The sequence below is a fragment of the Pipistrellus kuhlii genome, unplaced genomic scaffold (assembly GCF_014108245.1).
Source record: "Pipistrellus kuhlii isolate mPipKuh1 unplaced genomic scaffold, mPipKuh1.p scaffold_m20_p_3, whole genome shotgun sequence".
NCBI lineage: Eukaryota > Metazoa > Chordata > Mammalia > Chiroptera > Vespertilionidae > Pipistrellus > Pipistrellus kuhlii.
The window spans coordinates 158652234-158670503 of NW_023425529.1; the positions used below are offsets into that span (position 1 = coordinate 158652234).

General features: G+C 35.0%; 1 protein-coding gene across 1 annotated transcript in view; it reads left to right on the forward strand.

Moving 5' to 3' along the window:
• The window catches only part of MYO16 (myosin XVI), a 414776-nt gene that overhangs the window by 107530 nt on the left and 288976 nt on the right, over nucleotides 1–18270 (forward strand). Inside the window, exons 10-12 of the mRNA XM_036458153.2 lie at nucleotides 2065–2215; nucleotides 10101–10211; nucleotides 17530–17595. Coding sequence (XP_036314046.1) covers nucleotides 2065–2215; nucleotides 10101–10211; nucleotides 17530–17595 — 328 coding nt within the window. The remainder of the gene's footprint in view (nucleotides 1–2064; nucleotides 2216–10100; nucleotides 10212–17529; nucleotides 17596–18270) is intronic.

Here is an 18270-nt window from a genome sequence, read left to right on the forward strand (position 1 = left end):
GTAAAACATAAAATCTAAAATTTCTGGAAGAAAACCATGTTCATCTTGGGTTCAGAATAGAATTCTTAAATAAGATATAAGAGGTACAAATTATAAGATAAACAAAATTATTTGAAAAATCTGTTAAAAAATGAAGGCTGCCCAGCCAGTGTGGCTCAGTGGTTGAGCTTCTACCTATAAACCAGGAGGTCCTGGTTTGATTCTGGGTTAGGGCACATGCCTGGGTTGCAGGCTTGATCCCCAGAGGGTGGCATGCAGGAGGCAGGCAATCAATGATTCTCTCATCATTGATGTTTCTATCTCTCTCCTTTTTTCTCTATAACAAAATATTTTTAAAATCAATAACAAAATATTTAAAAAAAATGAAAACAAGACACAGCTTAGGAGAAAATATTTGCCAAGTATATATATGATAAGGGACTTGAATCCAAATATATAAACTCAAGAACCTGACAGCAAAGAATCAGTGAAAAATAGTCAAGAGACTTGAACATTCATTTTTCCAAAGAAGACATACTTATGTCAAATAAGCACATTGAAATGCAAAGTAAAACCACAGGGAGAAGCCACTAACACACTTACTAGAATGTATTTCTTAAAAATACTGATAATTGTATACCTGAAACCTATGTAATTTTATTATCCAATGTCATTTCAATAAATTCAATAAAAAACGTATTGGCAATGATGTGAAGCTGTGAAGCAAGTGAAAATCCAACATATTGCTGGGAAGCGCCAAATGGTACAGCCACTTTGAAAACTGTGTGGTTTTCCTAGACATTTAACCAAGGTAAATGAAAGCATATGTCTGCACACACCTGTATATGGATGTGTGTAAAAGCTCCACTCACAATTGACAAAATCTGGACACAACCCAAATTTTTGGTGAATGGTTGGCCAAAGTGTAGTATATCCTGCAGTAGAACACTAGTCAGCAATGAAAAACGATACTATTGCTATCTGTAGCAACATGAGTCTCAAAAACATTGTTAATTAAATGTTGTCATACACAAAAGTCTGCATACTCTGACCCCTTTCCTATGACATTTTGGAAAAGGCAAAAATAAGTATCAGTGGTTGCAAGGGCCAGAAGGCAAAGGAGGATAATTGGAGACATAAAGGGGAGTGATAGAAATTCTATGTATTGCTGATTATGTTAGTCACACCGTTAAATGTATATATATAATTCAAAACATATTGAATTGTAACCCTACCATATGTGAGTTTTACTATATGTGAATATAACTCAAGAAACTTGAATTTTTGCAAAGCCAAGTAACTGCATTGAGCTTCAATTAGAACTGTAACTACTATTGTAAATAATTAGGTTTACATATATTGCACCTGATTAACTATGTATGTATTTCTGCTTGTATGTGATAACAGGAAAATGTATTTTAAAATCTAAATATCAAATGTTATAATGAAAATTCAACTTTTAGATGCATTTATTTTCTATGAACATTACATTTCTTTGGGCAATGCAGTCTATAGCATAACAAAACCATGAATCAGCTTTTATTTTATTTTTTGGCTAGATTGAGCTATATAGAAATAATAAAACATTATCTTATTAATATTGCAATCTTATGCACAACACTTCTTTCTTAGTACCCTATTGTTATTTAGTTACAAACTCTATCACCCACGATGCTATAACATATTTTAAATCCTATATGTACAGAATTTTAATTAATTGTATAGCTTTGCCTTTACTTGTTTATTATTCGATTTCACATTTAAATATCTTTCCAAGTTTAGTCAGGTGTGTCAACCTTAGCTTTTAAATTGCTTATTGATTTATCTATTAGTCATACATGCATTTGTAAATATATTCTTCTCAAGCTGAATATATTTTTCTTTCCAATGTGAAATTGAATGAACTTCAGAGCTAACAGAAAGGCTTACAGATTTCCCATTGTGTTTTTCCCCTACAGTATTGAGAAACTGTTTTCTCCTTGAATAAAACAACTATCCATAATTGAGATGTCCTGTCGTGGTAATTTCTGATTTATGTAGCCAAGTTGGAAGAAGACTAATTCTAGTATTGATTATTTCCTGTAGCAGTCCCCTGGTGTGGCCAATTGCCAAGCAAGACAGTTTGTTGGAAAAAGACATTATGTTCAAAGATGCAACAAAAGGCCTATGCAAGAAGCAGTCTCAGGACAGCTCTCCCGAGAGCGCCACTGTGAACGGCCCCACCAAGCCTGAGCAGGTAATTACACCCCATGTGCTTCTGCTGGTATTATGTCCTGTTATGTCCCAAAACAATACCCAAAGTTTCTATTCAGAGAAACTTTAATGAAAGCATGGCTTACTATTTTAAAATTTTTATTGATGAAATGTTATTATGTTGTACTGTACATTAACAAACGTACTCCTATTGTGTTTTAGAAAGATTTGAATTTACTGTCTTTTTAAAAATTCAGTTCTCACCAGAGGATATTTTTTCCTTTTCATTGATTTTTTTTTTTCGAGAAAATGGAGGGGAGGAAGAGAGACAGAGACAGAGAAGCATGGATGGGAGAGGGACACATCGATTAGTTGCCTCCTGCACACGCTTTGGGGCTGGGGATTGAGCCTGAAATCGAGGTATGTAACCTTGACTGGAATCAGACATGTCACCCTTTAGTCCTTGGGCCAACGCTCTAACCACTGAGAAAAACCAGGAGGACTTGAATTTACAGTTTGGACTTATTTATCAGGATTGTAAGCTCAGCCAATATATTGATTCCTGAATATTTATAGTTCTTTCATTGGTCATCATTTTAATAATTATTTCCTTCAAATAGCCAAATATTTTCCACAAGAAGGAAAGCAAACCCATCAGTCATTTATTCTTAAAAGTAACTGTGATGTTGTATTGTATATGTATCTATGTGCACATGTGGATATTCCAGTGCCCAAGTTATGTGGGGTCATTTAGATAAGCTTGGAGTTACAGAATTTAATGTATTTTATGTTATAATTTTCATAGAAATAAATTATTTGTATATGTGTTGTGTTTTATAAATGGTAGAGTATTTTATAAATTGTAGATTAATCCTTAAATGTCTTATTTCAATGTATCTATAAATTTTAAAGGTATTTTAACTATCGTTTCTAAAAACCTTTCAAATTTTCTTCATCTCATTCATTTCTATTTTAAAATAACTGAAACCACAAAACATCTGAAATACTTTTGGATTTTATTAGCCATATTCATCTGCTCAAGTTACCATAACATAAAATCACCAACTGGGTGGCTTAAACAGCAGAAATGTATTTTTCAACATTCCGGAGATTGGAAATTCAAAATCCAGGTGCTGGCTGAGCCTGTTTTTGGTGGAAGCCCTCTTTTGGCTTGCAGATGTCTGCTTTGTCGCTGTGTCCTCAGATGGCGGAGATGGCGGGGAGAGAGGACTAACTCTCTGGGATCTCTTACAATGATACTACCCCTGTGGGACCAGGGTTCCACCTAACCCATACCCTCATTTAACTTTTATTATCTCCTAAAACCCTGTCTCCACACACAGTCACATTGGCAGCAAGAACCTCAACATATGAATTGTGGAGAACACAATTCAGACCATGGCAGTAGGCAAATTGAACTTTAGGAAAATTTAAGGCCAAATTGTTCTTAACCTCCTTAAGGGTCTTACGAGCTTCCTGTAACTTTAGGTACATATAACTAAGTGAAAACATTTACTTTGAAAAGGCTACATATATTCCGATTCCACTACTGGACATTCTAGAAAAGTCAAAACTATGGAGACAGTCAAATGGTCAGTGGTTGACAGCAGTTGTGTGGAGGAGGAGCACGGAGGGTTTTTAGGGCAGAGAAACTACTGCCTATGATATTATAGTGGTGGATACAAGTCATTACACATTTTTGAAAACCCACAGAATATGCAACACCCAGAGTGAACCCTGATGTAAGTTATGGATACTGATAATTAGGATGTGTCATTTGTTTCATCTATAGTAACAAATGTACCACTCAGTGGGGATGTTGATAACTAGGCAGACTATGTGTGTCGGGCCAGAGGTATATGGGAAATCTCTATACTTTCTCCTCAATTTTGTGGTGGGTCTAAAACTTCTCTAAAAACTAAGGTCTTTAAAAAAAACAAAAACGAGAAGACATTCACAACATAATATCACATATAATCCTTTCATATTAATGTAAGGTCTTTGTACTTGCATCCTAGACCTGAAAACCGGTTGTAACCATTTTCTGTTTATTTGGTACTAAAGACAGAATAGCTTATTCAGGTTTTAGGTTTGTATATTATCTACTTATCATTCACTCATGTCTTCCACTGTGGGCATTACGCTGTCATACATTCTTGCCATGAGGTGCATCGGTGATTCTCTCCAGAGGAAGAACAGAGGAAGAATCCTGCCTGGATCACACATTTATATCTCATACGAGAGCTTTAGGAAAGACTTGCTAAAGCAGTAACATTCTGATTAACACTTTAAAGAGAAATATATTGTATAATGTAGAAAAAATTTTTGAATTGAAACAAAGAAGATGCTTGGAAGCATCTCTTTTTCCAAGATTTTATAAAATGTAGGTCATGTCAAATGGTAACTGTATAAATGAATAGTCAAGGATTGATTTAAATTTTTTAAAATGTATATTTTTATTGACTTCAGTGAGGAAGGAAGGGGAGAGAGAGAGATAGAAACATCAATGATCAGAGAGAATAATTGATAGGCTGCTTCCTGCACGCCCAGCACTGGGAATTGTACCTGCAACCCGGGCATGTGCTCTGACTGGGAATCAAACTGTGACCTCCTGGTTCATAGGTTGGCACACAACCACTGAGCCATGCCAGCCAGGCTAATTTAAACTTTTTGTGGTTCTGATATTCATCAACATTAACAATTGCTATTATAATACCTGTGAGAATAGAGAATTTTTCTAAAGTTGCTTAAAATTTTGTAAGACTTTTTTCCTTCTTTTCCAATTTTGTTTTGTTATCCCCTCCTCTCTCATGCCCTGTCCTCTTCTATACTTTCTAGTTTCCTACCTTTCTGCTGTCTTTTCTCTCATTTTTCCTTTGAGAATAGTTAAAGTTTAAAATTAGGTCAATGTTTTATTACATTTAGTGAAGGCATGTTATCCTGGGAGAAAAGAGAGAGGATGATGGTGTCATACAGATTTGTTCTGGTTTAGAGCTGCTACTGGAACTCTTGACTATTGAAATTCTTTAACCTCACTGAACCGCATCTGTGAAATGGGTACTTAACACTGACCTTATATGGCTGTTAGAAAGATGACAAAAGATTAAGGCTGTAAGGTGACAGCAATTTGCCAAGAGTAAAATAAAAACTCGGCACGATGTATTCATTATTTTACTATTTTTTGTAGAGACTATCTATTAGATTTTGCTAGAGTGGTTGAGTCCTCTATTCACTAACTTATCTACTCCTGATTTATGTAAATCAAGCCAACATATCAACCAGGTTTTATTTTCAATGTAAATATAGGTTATTTTAGAATACAATAATATAAAATACTACTGTGCATTGGTTAACATTTCAAAGCTGAAAAATGCTTTCACTTGCATTATTTTAATCCTCAAAATACCACTATGAGCAAGTTATTATACACTTTTAATACTTATACTCAAATTTCAAACTGAATTTAAAGGGACCAAACCTAAACTCAAGAAGCTGAAGCAAATGATCTAGAATCACCTGTTTCTTTTACTCTGAGGACACCCAGCTCCTGGCTCCTCTCCTTTGGTGTGCTGCTTACTTCTATGAGCAGGAGAGAAAGCTTGCATTCTGTGGCTGCACAGTCAGGACAGAGATTTCAAAGACTGGAGAGAATTCTCTTTATAGAGTCCACAGATACACCAATATCCACAGACACAAAATATAAATCCTTAGCCAAACAAGGCACAGTGAGTGTAAGGACCTACTACGTTTCACTAAGAAACATCTAACAGAAAAACAAAGGCAAGGAAAAAGCAGTTTAAATGGTGTCCATGCATCATAATGGGCTACAGCCTCGGGAGATTCAGTACAAAATGTTTTGTCAAATTAATGCCCTATCATGGCCATTTCCCTATCATAGCCATCCTTAGTCAATTAGTTTTTTCTTTTTCTTTTTTATTGTCATTATTTTCTTTTTTCTCCTCATTCATGTGCACTCGGTTGTTTCCTCCTAATCTGCCTTCCCAGTGATTTATTGCCCTTATCCCATTGGTCAGACCATCTCTTCTGTCCATTGGCCTTCTAGTTCCTGTGTATGTTCTACTAACTTCCTGCAGAGAAAAATTACCAGCAATTGAACAACACAGCAAAGTTGACAACACTCAGGGCAATGTTGACAAGTGAAGACAGGGTATCAGGGAATTAAAATACTTTCCAATTTACATTTCCTTTGGATCTGGAAACATTTCTAAAAGTGTACCCTAAAATTTGTTCACTTTGTGTTCTAGATATCTGCTTTTGGAAATATAAGTAGGGAGATATATATGGTTAGTTTATGTGTCTTCAGAAGAACCAAGATGGTGAATTCTAGAGAGGATGGTTAACTGTTTTACACATTTATCCCATCTATTTTTTGACTATGGTAATACATATTTGGCAGACATTGGTACTGTACGGTATTGAGTTTACAACTATAACATAAAAATATTCACAGACATGGTTTTTCTTTTTCTTTCTACTTGTTATCAGCTGCCACAACACCTTTGAAATCTTGATAAAAAATGTGTCTCTTTGATAACCTTGATTAAGATTGATTATTAAAGCTTCCTTCCTAATCATTTTGCTATCTTGGTGTAATAAATTGAAGGAATTCTTCCCTTGATCTAATGTAATACTGTATTTGTCACAGTTCATTACTATAAACAGACAAGGGAGTCTTCACATTTTTATTGTCAGCCTTGTATATTCTCTAACCCATGGAACAGCTGTGCCACTGAACATGAAAATCCTCAAGAATACCAGGGAGATGTCTGCAATAGCTCCTCTAGGCTTGTCGGAACAAATGGGGAACTTCTGCTAGTGCTAGTCATGCTATTCCTAATTATGCATGCAGAAATTCGCATTGAGCTCATTAAAGTTGTGGTTATCAGAGGAGTATTATCTCAGTGTAAATTATTACTTCCAAAGAAAAACAAATCTTGCTCTTGATTTTTCTTCTTTTTATGATTTTTTTGGGAGTTAAATATGTATATTAACTTGTGGGAGACTTGTCATTGCATCGTTCAAAGTTGTTGCAGCCATATTTTTGTCTTATCTCATGTTATGCATAAATATGTATATATTTGTGCATTAACTTTTTTGTGTATGTATGAAAGAGGTGAAGGGATTAAGAAGAATAGTTTGGTAGTTATAAAATAGACGTGGGGATGTAAGGTACAACATAGGAAGTATAGTCAGTAATATTGTAATAACTGTATGGTGCCCATTGGGTACTGGAAATATCAGGGGAATATTTTGTAAAGTGTATGATTATCTAACCACTATGAAACTAATAAAAAATAATATTGAGTGTAAAATGCAATTAATTTTTTTTTAGAAAGTAAAAAAAAAAAAAAGATCTCACAGGAAGCTACACCCCTGGGATTTAAGCATCATGCACCCAGATGAATTCAAATAATTGATGTTTTAGGCTTAGATGAACTTGAATTTTTCAGTATTCCAGTACTCAGATCAGTGTGTAAGATTTGGGCCTGAATTAGCATGACTAATGAAAAAGCAGAAAGGGGATAGGCAGAAGCCGTTATCACTGCTTGACTTTCATGCTTCTCTGAGAACCATTAGTCTCGGCAGCACTTTGAGCCTGTGACTCTTCAAAGTGGAACTAAATATATAAAGTTAAAAAAACATATTACACAATCCCCGAATTGATGTTGACAACCCAGAAAGTATTAGGAGAGCTGAGACATGATGACTTCTATGCAGTAACGAGTACCAGTTTTTATACTGTTCTTGAACTATGTAAGTCCATATTTCTGCATCAAAGGCTCAAAACTGTGCTTCTAACCTAAAGTTAAATGTCTAATTTTAGTAAAACTGTGTTAGATGTCCTTTGTAGGTTAATTCTGAATGTATTTTTCTATGACTTGAATTTTTTTGTTTGTTTCTTATAAGTGAGCCATTTCATCTTATTATTTAAATTCTACAAAAACCAGAAAATAAACTCAAGGTGTTGGCTGAGTGTGTGCATGTTGTGGGAGAGGAGGAGGCTTGTCCATGACATTCTGAGGTCTGGAATATTTTACAAGTTAATTTTAAGTAAATAAACATCTTCTCATTGGAATATTGTGTTTGCCACTTATACAAATGGTTGTCTTTCCAATACAAGACAGCCTGCTGCCATGACACACTTCCAACGAGAAGATATAACAATCCACTCTTCTGAGTTTGTGAAATTCTCAGTAAAAATTTTTGAGTTTCTATTATTAACACATTAGGATTAGCAGTCTTGGATAACTATGATCTGAATTTAAGAACTCATGGGAAAGATTAGATTTTTGAAAATAGCCACTCATGTCAGAGAAAGAGCCCTAAATTTAGCTTTTAAAATGTGTAATATTTGCCCTGGCTGATTTGGCTCAGTAAATAAAGCATTGGCCTGCGGACTGAAAGATCCCCAGACTTGGTTCCAGTCAAGGGAATGTATCTCCTTGGTTGTGGGTACATCCCCAGAGGGGGATGTGCAAGAGGCAGCTGATCAATGTTTCTCTTTCATTGATGTTTCTAACTCTCTGTCCATCTCCCTTCCTCTCTGTTAAAAATCAATAAAATATAATTTTTAAAAAATGTGTAATATTTTACTCTAAAAACATTTAGCTGAACAGTAATATTTAGGATCAACTTATTTAGTGATGGTACATCCAATAGTTAAATGTGCAATACAAATATAATATGCAAATACAAATATGAATGCTCATTTTAAAAACAAACTTACTGTTATTACAGATTAACTATGGTGTTCTGCCGGTGTGGCTCAATTGGTTGAGCATCATCCCATTCACCAAGAGGTCACCAGATTGATTTCCAGTGGGAACACATGCCCTGGTTTCAGGCTCAATACTCAGTAGGGGGCATGCAGGAGACAGCTGATCAATGTTTCTCTCTCTCTCTCAAATTACTAAAACCATATTGTAACAATATTAGCTATAGGCACCAATGAACTCATAGGAATGTTAATAAAATTATTCTTGTTCTTTTGTTTCTCAGTTTTCACATGAAAAGACCAAAGTTGTTACATTATATCTAATAATAAGCATTTCCTGTGTATATAAAGTTAAACATTGGCCAATTTTAACTTAGAAAGGCTAGACTTTAATATAATTAAATAATACAAATTTATCTTTTTAAATTTTTAATCTTGCCTAGGTTTTAAACTGTTATTCTATGTTACATTGAATAGGAAAGTATTTTTTCTTGACAGAATTATCTTAATCTCAAAGCTACTTTAAACTTAAAAGTATTGTAGGCAGAATAAAAATCATAAGCCAAAATTCTAGAGTTTACTTAAAAATCTGGCCTTCTCATAGATGTATGCAGAAACTAAATTCCAGGCAGATTGCTTCCATGCCAACAGTAATTTGAGAAAGGAGTTTTGCTTTAGCTTTGGAAACACTGCAAATACATGATCTTTTTTTTCAGCTGCTTATCTCACAAAGGACTCAACACAGTTTAGAGCTGTCTAAATTGTAAGTAGGGACTAGGAAGGATCAACCTGCTGAAATGATTTTGATAGACTTAATGTCTTTGAAGGATGTAAGCTGACATTTGATGTGTGTGTGTGTGTGTGTATGACAGAGAGACAGACAGAGAAAGAGAGAGAGAGAGAGAGAGAGAGAGAGAGAGAGAGAGAGAGAGAGAGAGAGAGAGAGAGAAAGAGAGAGAGAGAGTGAGCGCGCGCACTCATGGGTATATAAGAGAAATTCTCATCTGAGAATTTTTCTATGACTGTTGAATTTTTTTGTTTCTTGTAAATGAGCCATTTCATATCTTTTAATAACAGTTTCAAACTCATGTGGTTTTTAAACTTTTGACATGTAATTGAACTAGAACAGCCAACTGTGAAGAAAGTTGATTGCAAAGCAATTAGAATTGATCATTCTTATTTTTTCTCCCAGGTCAAGCTAATGCCTCCTGCTCCAAACGATGACCTAGCAACACTCAGTGAGCTCAATGATGGCAGCTTGCTTTATGAAATCCAGAAGCGCTTTGGGAACAATCAGATATACGTAAGTGCCCTTGAAATTGCCTTTTGCACTTCATTTGTCTTGCTGCATATTTTTACTCTTCAGTACTGCAAATATTACAGGTAATAGATTTATTGTTGCTTCTGGTCAGGCTGATGGCTTACAGTGGATTTCTCTAGAGCTCAGGGTGATTCTTCTAATGCAATTCTAAGGCAAGTTCAGCAAATTCCAAATTTCAGAGTTGTTAACTGAAAGTTAATATCCTGAGGGTAGACAACTTACTTGTAATGCTTGCTGTGGAAGATCTTTCTAGAACCATCAGATCTGCTAATCACTTTGGAAAATGCTGTTTGTTTCATCTATTTAATTTAGCCTTCTATATCTGGAAAAGGGAAACTAAAGACCAAAAGTTGATTATGCAAGGAGAACTGCCTCCCTATTTACATGAAATGATAAGCTATTATTCCTCTAAATTATCAGGAAATATCTTTGTAAAGTAAATAATGGCTACAGGGATCTTTGATAATAGGATATAAATATATGGCTCAAATGACAAATAGCATTTATTTGCTGTGGTTCTTCCTTGCTTTCTATGTGTGAATTCTACCAATACTAGTAATAATTTAGACACCATGTGATCGCATATCTTTATCTCTTTCTCTCCTTGATTTTGTTATATTCAACTCAGAGCAATTCAATCAGAATATCTATAGGGAAATCTGATTATACACACGTCTGCTTTCTTTTTTTGATAGCATCTTTTTTTTTTAATCTGCTGAGAGATTGATTAAATAATTTTCATGGAAATATGAAGTCTGTGATTTCCATATAAGTCATAAATTGTCAGGTGCTGATTAGCCTATGAAAATTCAATGCAGCATTTTAATGCTTGCATAAAGTGCCTGCCACTGTAAATACACTTAAAATTAAATACCTCTTTTAAAATTAATGAAATTGAGTCATTGGCATAAAGAGGAGAAAACCGATTACATTGGTCTGTTATTACCTTGTTACTTGTGTAATATTTTTATTCCATTTTATCCTCCTTACCCATCATTGTGTTGATTCTTATTTTTAGCTTCTTAGTATTATCAGATGACCACTGCTATTCTTTCTTTCTTTCTATAAACCTTTCTTTCTTTATTTTTCTTTTATATAAACCTTCAGGAATTCTTTCTTTCTTTCTTTTCTATAAACCTTCAGGAATGCATTGAAACCTCAGTGGCTGAGGTTTTAAAAAATGTTGTTATTGCCCTTGCTAGTTTGGCTTAGTGGATAGAGTGTCAGCCTGTGTAATGAAAGGTCCCAGGTTTGATTCTAGTCAAGGACACATGCCCAGGCTGAGGGATCCATCCCCAGTATAGGGAGTGCAGGAAACAGTGGATCAATTATTCTCTCTTATTATTGATATACAATATTTTTAAAAAATATATATTTTATTGATTTTTTTTACAGAGAGAAAGGAGAGGGATAGAGAGCTAGAAACATAAATGAGAGAGAAACATTGACCAGCTGCCTCCTGCATACCCCCCACAGGTATGTGCCTGCAACGAAGGTACATGCCCTTGACCAGAATCGAACCTGGGACCCTTGAGTGCGCAGGCTGATGCTCTACCCTTGAGCCAAACTGGTTTCGGTGTCATCATTGATATTTCTATCTCTTCCTCTCCCTTCCTTTTCTGAAATCAATAAAAATATATTTTAAAAAAGAGGCTTGCCCAAGCATGTTCTAATCTTAAATAACAAATACTTTCTACCTGTTTATCTGAGATAGCTCTAATTCCTCCATGCAGTAGACCATCTTCATATATACTTGCTGTCTGGATACTCAGCATTAATATTCCCTGATTTGATAAAGTTCATATAAAATATAAATTTGCCTCTGTGTGAGACATAGGTTTCTTATTCTCTGTACTTGAAATATTGAAGAGCTAAATTGTCTAGGAACAATTTTGTGATGAGTGTTCTTTGTTATGGTTTGAATTCACCCTCATGGATAGACAGGCAATTTAAACATTATTGATTGAATGGTAATAAGTGATTCTCAAAATGTATCCTATGCACCATTGGATACATGGACCTTTATTAGCAATCGTCAATAAGAGTAAGCGTTTAAAAGCTCATAGCAATTTGATGGTTTAATTTCCATCTGTTGAATCTAATAAGAATCAAGGTTTATATTTTCTATATCTTTGTCAATTTCATTTGTCCAAGAATTCATATTTATTATGTTTTACTGAAATATCAGTCCATGATGAATTAGAAATAAAAACAAATGTTTCTTCCCCCAAAATATAAAGGCACTAGTTTAATAGATCTAAAAATTTAAATATTCAAATTCCAGAGTCTGATCTTGACACACATGTCCCTTCTCTAGCCTCTCCCAGCACAATAAGGGCAACTCCTTTCTTCCAGCTTTCAGGCCAAAGTGCTGCTAAGAGTATTAATATGTGTTTTTCTTTCATAACCCATATCTGATTTTACTGCAAATATCATCAGCTCTACCTTCAAAATATGCACAGAACATGACTTCCACTTCTGCCATTGGCCCATCAGAGCCAAGATAAAATATTTCATCTGAATTAATTGCTTGACAAGGATTTTCATCCTTTTTTATTTATTTATTTTTTTTAGGGTGGGGGTTATAGTCTGATTTGTTATATAAGACTAGAAGCCCAGTGCATGAAGTTCATGCACTGAGGGGTGGGGGTCTCTCAGCCCAGCCTGCACCCTGTCCAATCTGGGACAACCCTTTCACAATCCAGGACTACTGGTTCCCAACCACTCGCCTGCCTACCAACCTGATCACCCCCTAACCAATCTCCTGGCAGACTGATTGACGCTAACTGCTCTCCTACTGACCCAGTAACCCCCCAACTGCCCTCCCCTGCTGGCCCAGTTACCTCCAACTGCCCTCCCCTGCCAGCCTGGTCACCCCTAACTGCCCTCCCCTGTAGGCCTGGTGGCCCCTAACTTCCCTCCCCTGCCAGCCCAGTTGCCCCCAACTGCCCTCCCCTGCAGCCCTGGTCACCCCCTACTGCCATCCCCCCCAGGCCTGGTCCCTCCCAACTGCCCTCCCCTGCTGGCCATCTTGTGGTGGCCATCTTGTGGCAGCCATCTTTGACCACATGGGTCAGCCATCTTGTGCAAGCATATGAGGGTTAATTTGCATATTACCTCTTTATTATATAGGATGATCTTTCAAAATAATCTGTAAATTGATTTTTTTAAACTTAGTGTATAGTATTTCATTTAGCTATCAAACTGAGAAGTTTCCATAAAGTTTATAGCAGTAGGAAGTTCCCACATCACCAAACAGAAAATGAATTGCAGAGAATGAGACATCTGCTTACTGGGAAATGCATAGAGTAAAGGCATTGAATTTCCCAAACAATTATTTTCAACAGTCACAGAGAGAATAGAAGATGCAATCAAATCTCTTCATGGATGGCCCATAAGTATGCAAGCGATCCTCTCTTCACAAGCACACTAGTGGAACTTGAGACTCATAAAGAAAACAAACCTTAAAAAATACAAATAAATTCTGTAACATCTCATTAGCCAACTATAGAGCCTGGCTCATCTCAGCCACTTAATAATGTACTGTTCCCTTCAAGGTGAGCATCTCAAGAGGTGGAAGTTTACCAGCTGCTGTCAGAAGTTGAAGTCTCCCTCACTTCCAGGCTATTTGAAATTATGTGGATGGACACATTTTTCCAAGATAGCCTAGTTATTTAAAGTCTCATATGCTATGCTATACAGTGTATGCCATTTAGTTGCATGTAATTCCATTCAGTCTAAAAGATACTTTTGAACACTTGACATGTGTAAGTTACTAAACAAGTAATGTATCAGAAAAACAAGGAAAAGGAAATCTTTACATTTCTATAATTTTAAAAATGATTTCTCTGTAGTAAATTTAAAAATTTCCATTTTATCAAAATGTCCTTTTCAGATTATGGTATAAATCTATATGAAGTCATTTTTATGACTACCATTAACATTTAGATCTCATTTTCATGAATTATTTTTTATTCATCAAAAATATATTACCAGAGACAATCTCAATTTTCTTTAGTAATTAGACCAATATAATCAAGTTTTATCTTAAATGCAATTTGGAGTTACTCTATTTTTGTTTTATCTTTAAATTTTTTATATTCCTTAATTATCAGATTTATCAATTACCCCTCAGTCTACTTTCTAGTTTCATTTTTGTCCTATGGAATAAGAATTCTTTTGAGATACTAAATGAATAAGGTCTCCTTTCAGCTCAATTATTTCACTTTTATTTCTTCTTTACTAGACTATAAAATTCTAGCCAATCCTTCTTTTAAGTAAATGTTGTATTGAATTACAACATATAAAGGGAGGGAATAATGCACAACTTATTAGTGTATGGCTACATGAAGTTTTGTTTGGTGAATACACATATATGATCAGCAGCTTCATAAAGAAATGGAATATAAGAAGCCCCTTCCCCAAATCACCCTAATCATTACAAAAGTTTCTGACATATTGGGCTGTCTCATAGTTTTGTCTGTCTTCTTCATTTTACATAAAAGAAATCATCATTTTGTTTCTGGTATTCATCTAAACTGCTACTTGTAACACTAATCCACTTTTATTCCTATACAACAAACTATTATGTGGTTATATTCTAATTTATTAATTGACTCTACAGTTGAGGAACCTTTGAGTCATTTTCACTTTTTGGTTATTATCTATATACTAGGGGCCCAGTACATGAAGTCACGCACCCTGAAAGGAACTGTGGGCTGTGAGGCTGTGGTGGGCACAGGGGCGGGTCTCTGGCCATCCTCCATACCCCCAGTCCCCTGTCTGCTGGCAGCCCCACTCTGGCCACTGCCACTCCCACATGCTGAGGGTGCTGGCCTCGCTCGCACCTGCTGGCAGTGCAGACCAATTGGGGCTGGCATCAGAGTCTGGCAGCGGGTGTGAATGGTGGCGCTGGCACAGGCAGCAGGTGCAAATGGGGCTAGTACTGGCAGCAGGTGCGAGCACTGAGCCGGACACTGTTGCGCAGGAGCAAAGAATTTTGAGTAACCACCAGAGGCTTGCCCTGATGACAGTGACTGGCACCCCATCTTGATTGATCTGGCACCTCTGCTCACCTGCTCTGACACGGCTGTGCTCTGCTGCTTGCTGCCAATGCCCGCCATGTTCTGAGCGTGCCCCCTGGTGGCCAGCATATGTCATAGTGACCAGTTGTTCAGTTGTTCTGCTGTTCTATTTGCATATTAGGGTTTTATATATATGTATATATATACACATGTGTAAAATCCTAAGTGACCATTATGACCAATAGACTAGTTGCTATGATGACCACCAGGAGGCGGATGCTCAATGCAGGAACTGCCCCTTTATGGTCAGTGCACTTCCACAACCAACCACCTGTGGCCTCCACCCTACACAACCACCCCCCACATTGGTCCTGATGGGGGGCTGGTTTGCCAACCTCCCGATGCCCCTCTTCCCTGCCAGCTGGTCCCCCCAGATAGGCCTCCATCACCAGCCAGGCCGAGGGACCCCACATGTGCATGAATTTGTGCACCGAGCCTTTAGTAAATACTACTGTTATAAATTATCTTATTGTCTTTTTGGAGGTACACAAAGATAAGTATTTCTATGTGGCATTTACCTAGAACTGTCTTAATTTTTGTATCCAGGAGACAAATGTTTCAATATTTTTTCATTCAGCATGTTGCTTGTGGTAGCGATGCCATGTGTAGTTACTTTTTATTTGATTAAAGAAGTTCTATTGAATTAATGGTTTTCATAGTTATTGTTTTAAATCAAAAGTGGGCATTAAATGTATTTAAATGTGTGTTTTTTTTCTTCAGCATTTAGTGAGACCATCATGTGACTTTTGTTCTTTACTTCTTAGCATTATGAGTTAATCTTCTAGTGTGAAGCCAAGATTACATTACTAGAATAAAGTTTATTTGGTTGCAATCTATTATCTTTTGAATGCATTATTGCAATTCAGTTTGTCAATATTTTGCTAAGAATTCTTTCATGTATTTTAATGAAAGAGAATAGCCTGTATTTTTTCTTTCAATTTACTAGTTATGTTTTTAATATCATGATTATGTAGGCCTCTTAAAGTGAAATATTTTTCTTCTGTTATTTTCTGGAATCATTTATTTTGTGCTTCACTGATGGGAAGAATTCACCAGAGAGAGAAGTCAAAGTTTTCTTTGTGGAAAGGTTTTTATGTGTTTTTCTTACAGATGTTTGCTGATTTCCTAGGATTCTGTTATTAATTTCTGTCCTAATTTTACTATGATCACAGAATATATTCTGTGTGACTCAAATCTTTTAAATGTAATGAAACTAGCCTGTGCACTTTCTGGTAACATTGTTCAATTGGTCAACTTACTGATTAATTATTTTAAAATTTTGTCTGCTTACTCATGAGTTACTAAGAAAAAAACAGTTAAAATTTCCCACTATCATTGTGAATTCATGTTTTTCTTCTAACAGTTGTTGCTGCTTCAGACATTTTATCCCACATTTCAATCTCATAGAAATTTAGACTTGCACACCTTCCTGACTGCTTTATTTTATCATTGTGAAATATCCCTTTTTATCACTGGAACTGATTGGTTCTTACCTTACTGTTTTTATTTTTCTATCAATTTAATGTTGCTAAACCACCTTTTTGCTGTTATTGCTTGAATGAATATTTTGCTTCATCCCTAACTTAAATTTTATTATCCTTTATATGTAAAGTGTTTCTCTTTAGAGTAGCACACAGTATTTTAATCCAGTTTGTAATCATTTTTTTTTTTAAATTGAGAGTATTTAGTAGCTTTACATTTGATGCAAGTATTGATGTATTTTGGTTTAAATCTATCATTTATTATTTGGTATCTTTTTGTTCCATCTGTTTTATGTGCCTTTGTATCTCATTACTTGTCCTTTTAGTTAAAGGTATCTTCATTTGCTTTCTGCTTTATCAACTTCTCAGTTATGCATTTAATTATTATTCTATAACAACATAGAACTCATCACTACTCCATTTACTTCCTCCATTTGTATTTTGCTATGTGTTTTAATTTTATATTATTTATCCATTCTGGTTCTCATAAAATCACTTTAAGATGAGTTCTCAGAATCTAATAATATCACTTTCTTTTGTGCATTCAGTGGGACAATATATTAGCTTGATTTCATTTGATTTTCACTTGTCTATTTTTTATTTATAAATGTAAAACAATTGACAGAATGGTAAGGGCATATATTTCACTTATTCTTCGTATTGTAGAATGATTTTTAACTTTACATGTGCTATTTGTATGGTTCAACCTCTATTTATATCTTTTTCCTTTAACAGACTTTCATTGGGGACATCCTTTTACTTGTTAACCCATTCAAGGAGCTTCCAATTTATTCCACCATGGTGAGCATAAAATTTAAAATACCATTTAACAGTATAGAATAATACTTGCCAGACAATCCTGTTTATATCAAATGACCTATTGAGACAAAAAAATCATAACAATAGGTAAAGTCAAAATTTTCAGAAAGTTCTAAATTAAATTGCTGCATAATGATTTTCTTCTTCATACTTAATCTTTAACTATTTTGGCATTCAATTATTCATAATACTACTTTTAAATGTTTTTAATATTTTGTGTGATATTTTCTATTCCATCTGTTGCCAATTTAAGTCGTCTCTGACTTTTTGAAATCAATTTGCTAGGAATTTATTATCTATATTAATATTTTCAAAGAAATCTCTTGACTTTAAAATTTTTTTCTAATGTATATTTGTTGGCTGTTCAATTGATTTCTCCTTTTTTATTATTTATTTTCTTCTTCCTTTGAGTTTATTTGATAGTCATTTAAGTTGTAAAGTTCTGTTATTGATTCTTTGCTTTTCTGAATCTGTATTTGAGCCTTATAATATGCTTTAAGCATAACTTTACTAATTCTACATATTTCATATTTCACACTTTTATTATTCAGTTAAAGATATCTGTTTCCTGTTATGATTTTTTCTTTGTTGTTTGAATTTTATAAAAATATAAATTTATATTTTCTATTTTCTACATTGCTTCATTTTAATCTATAT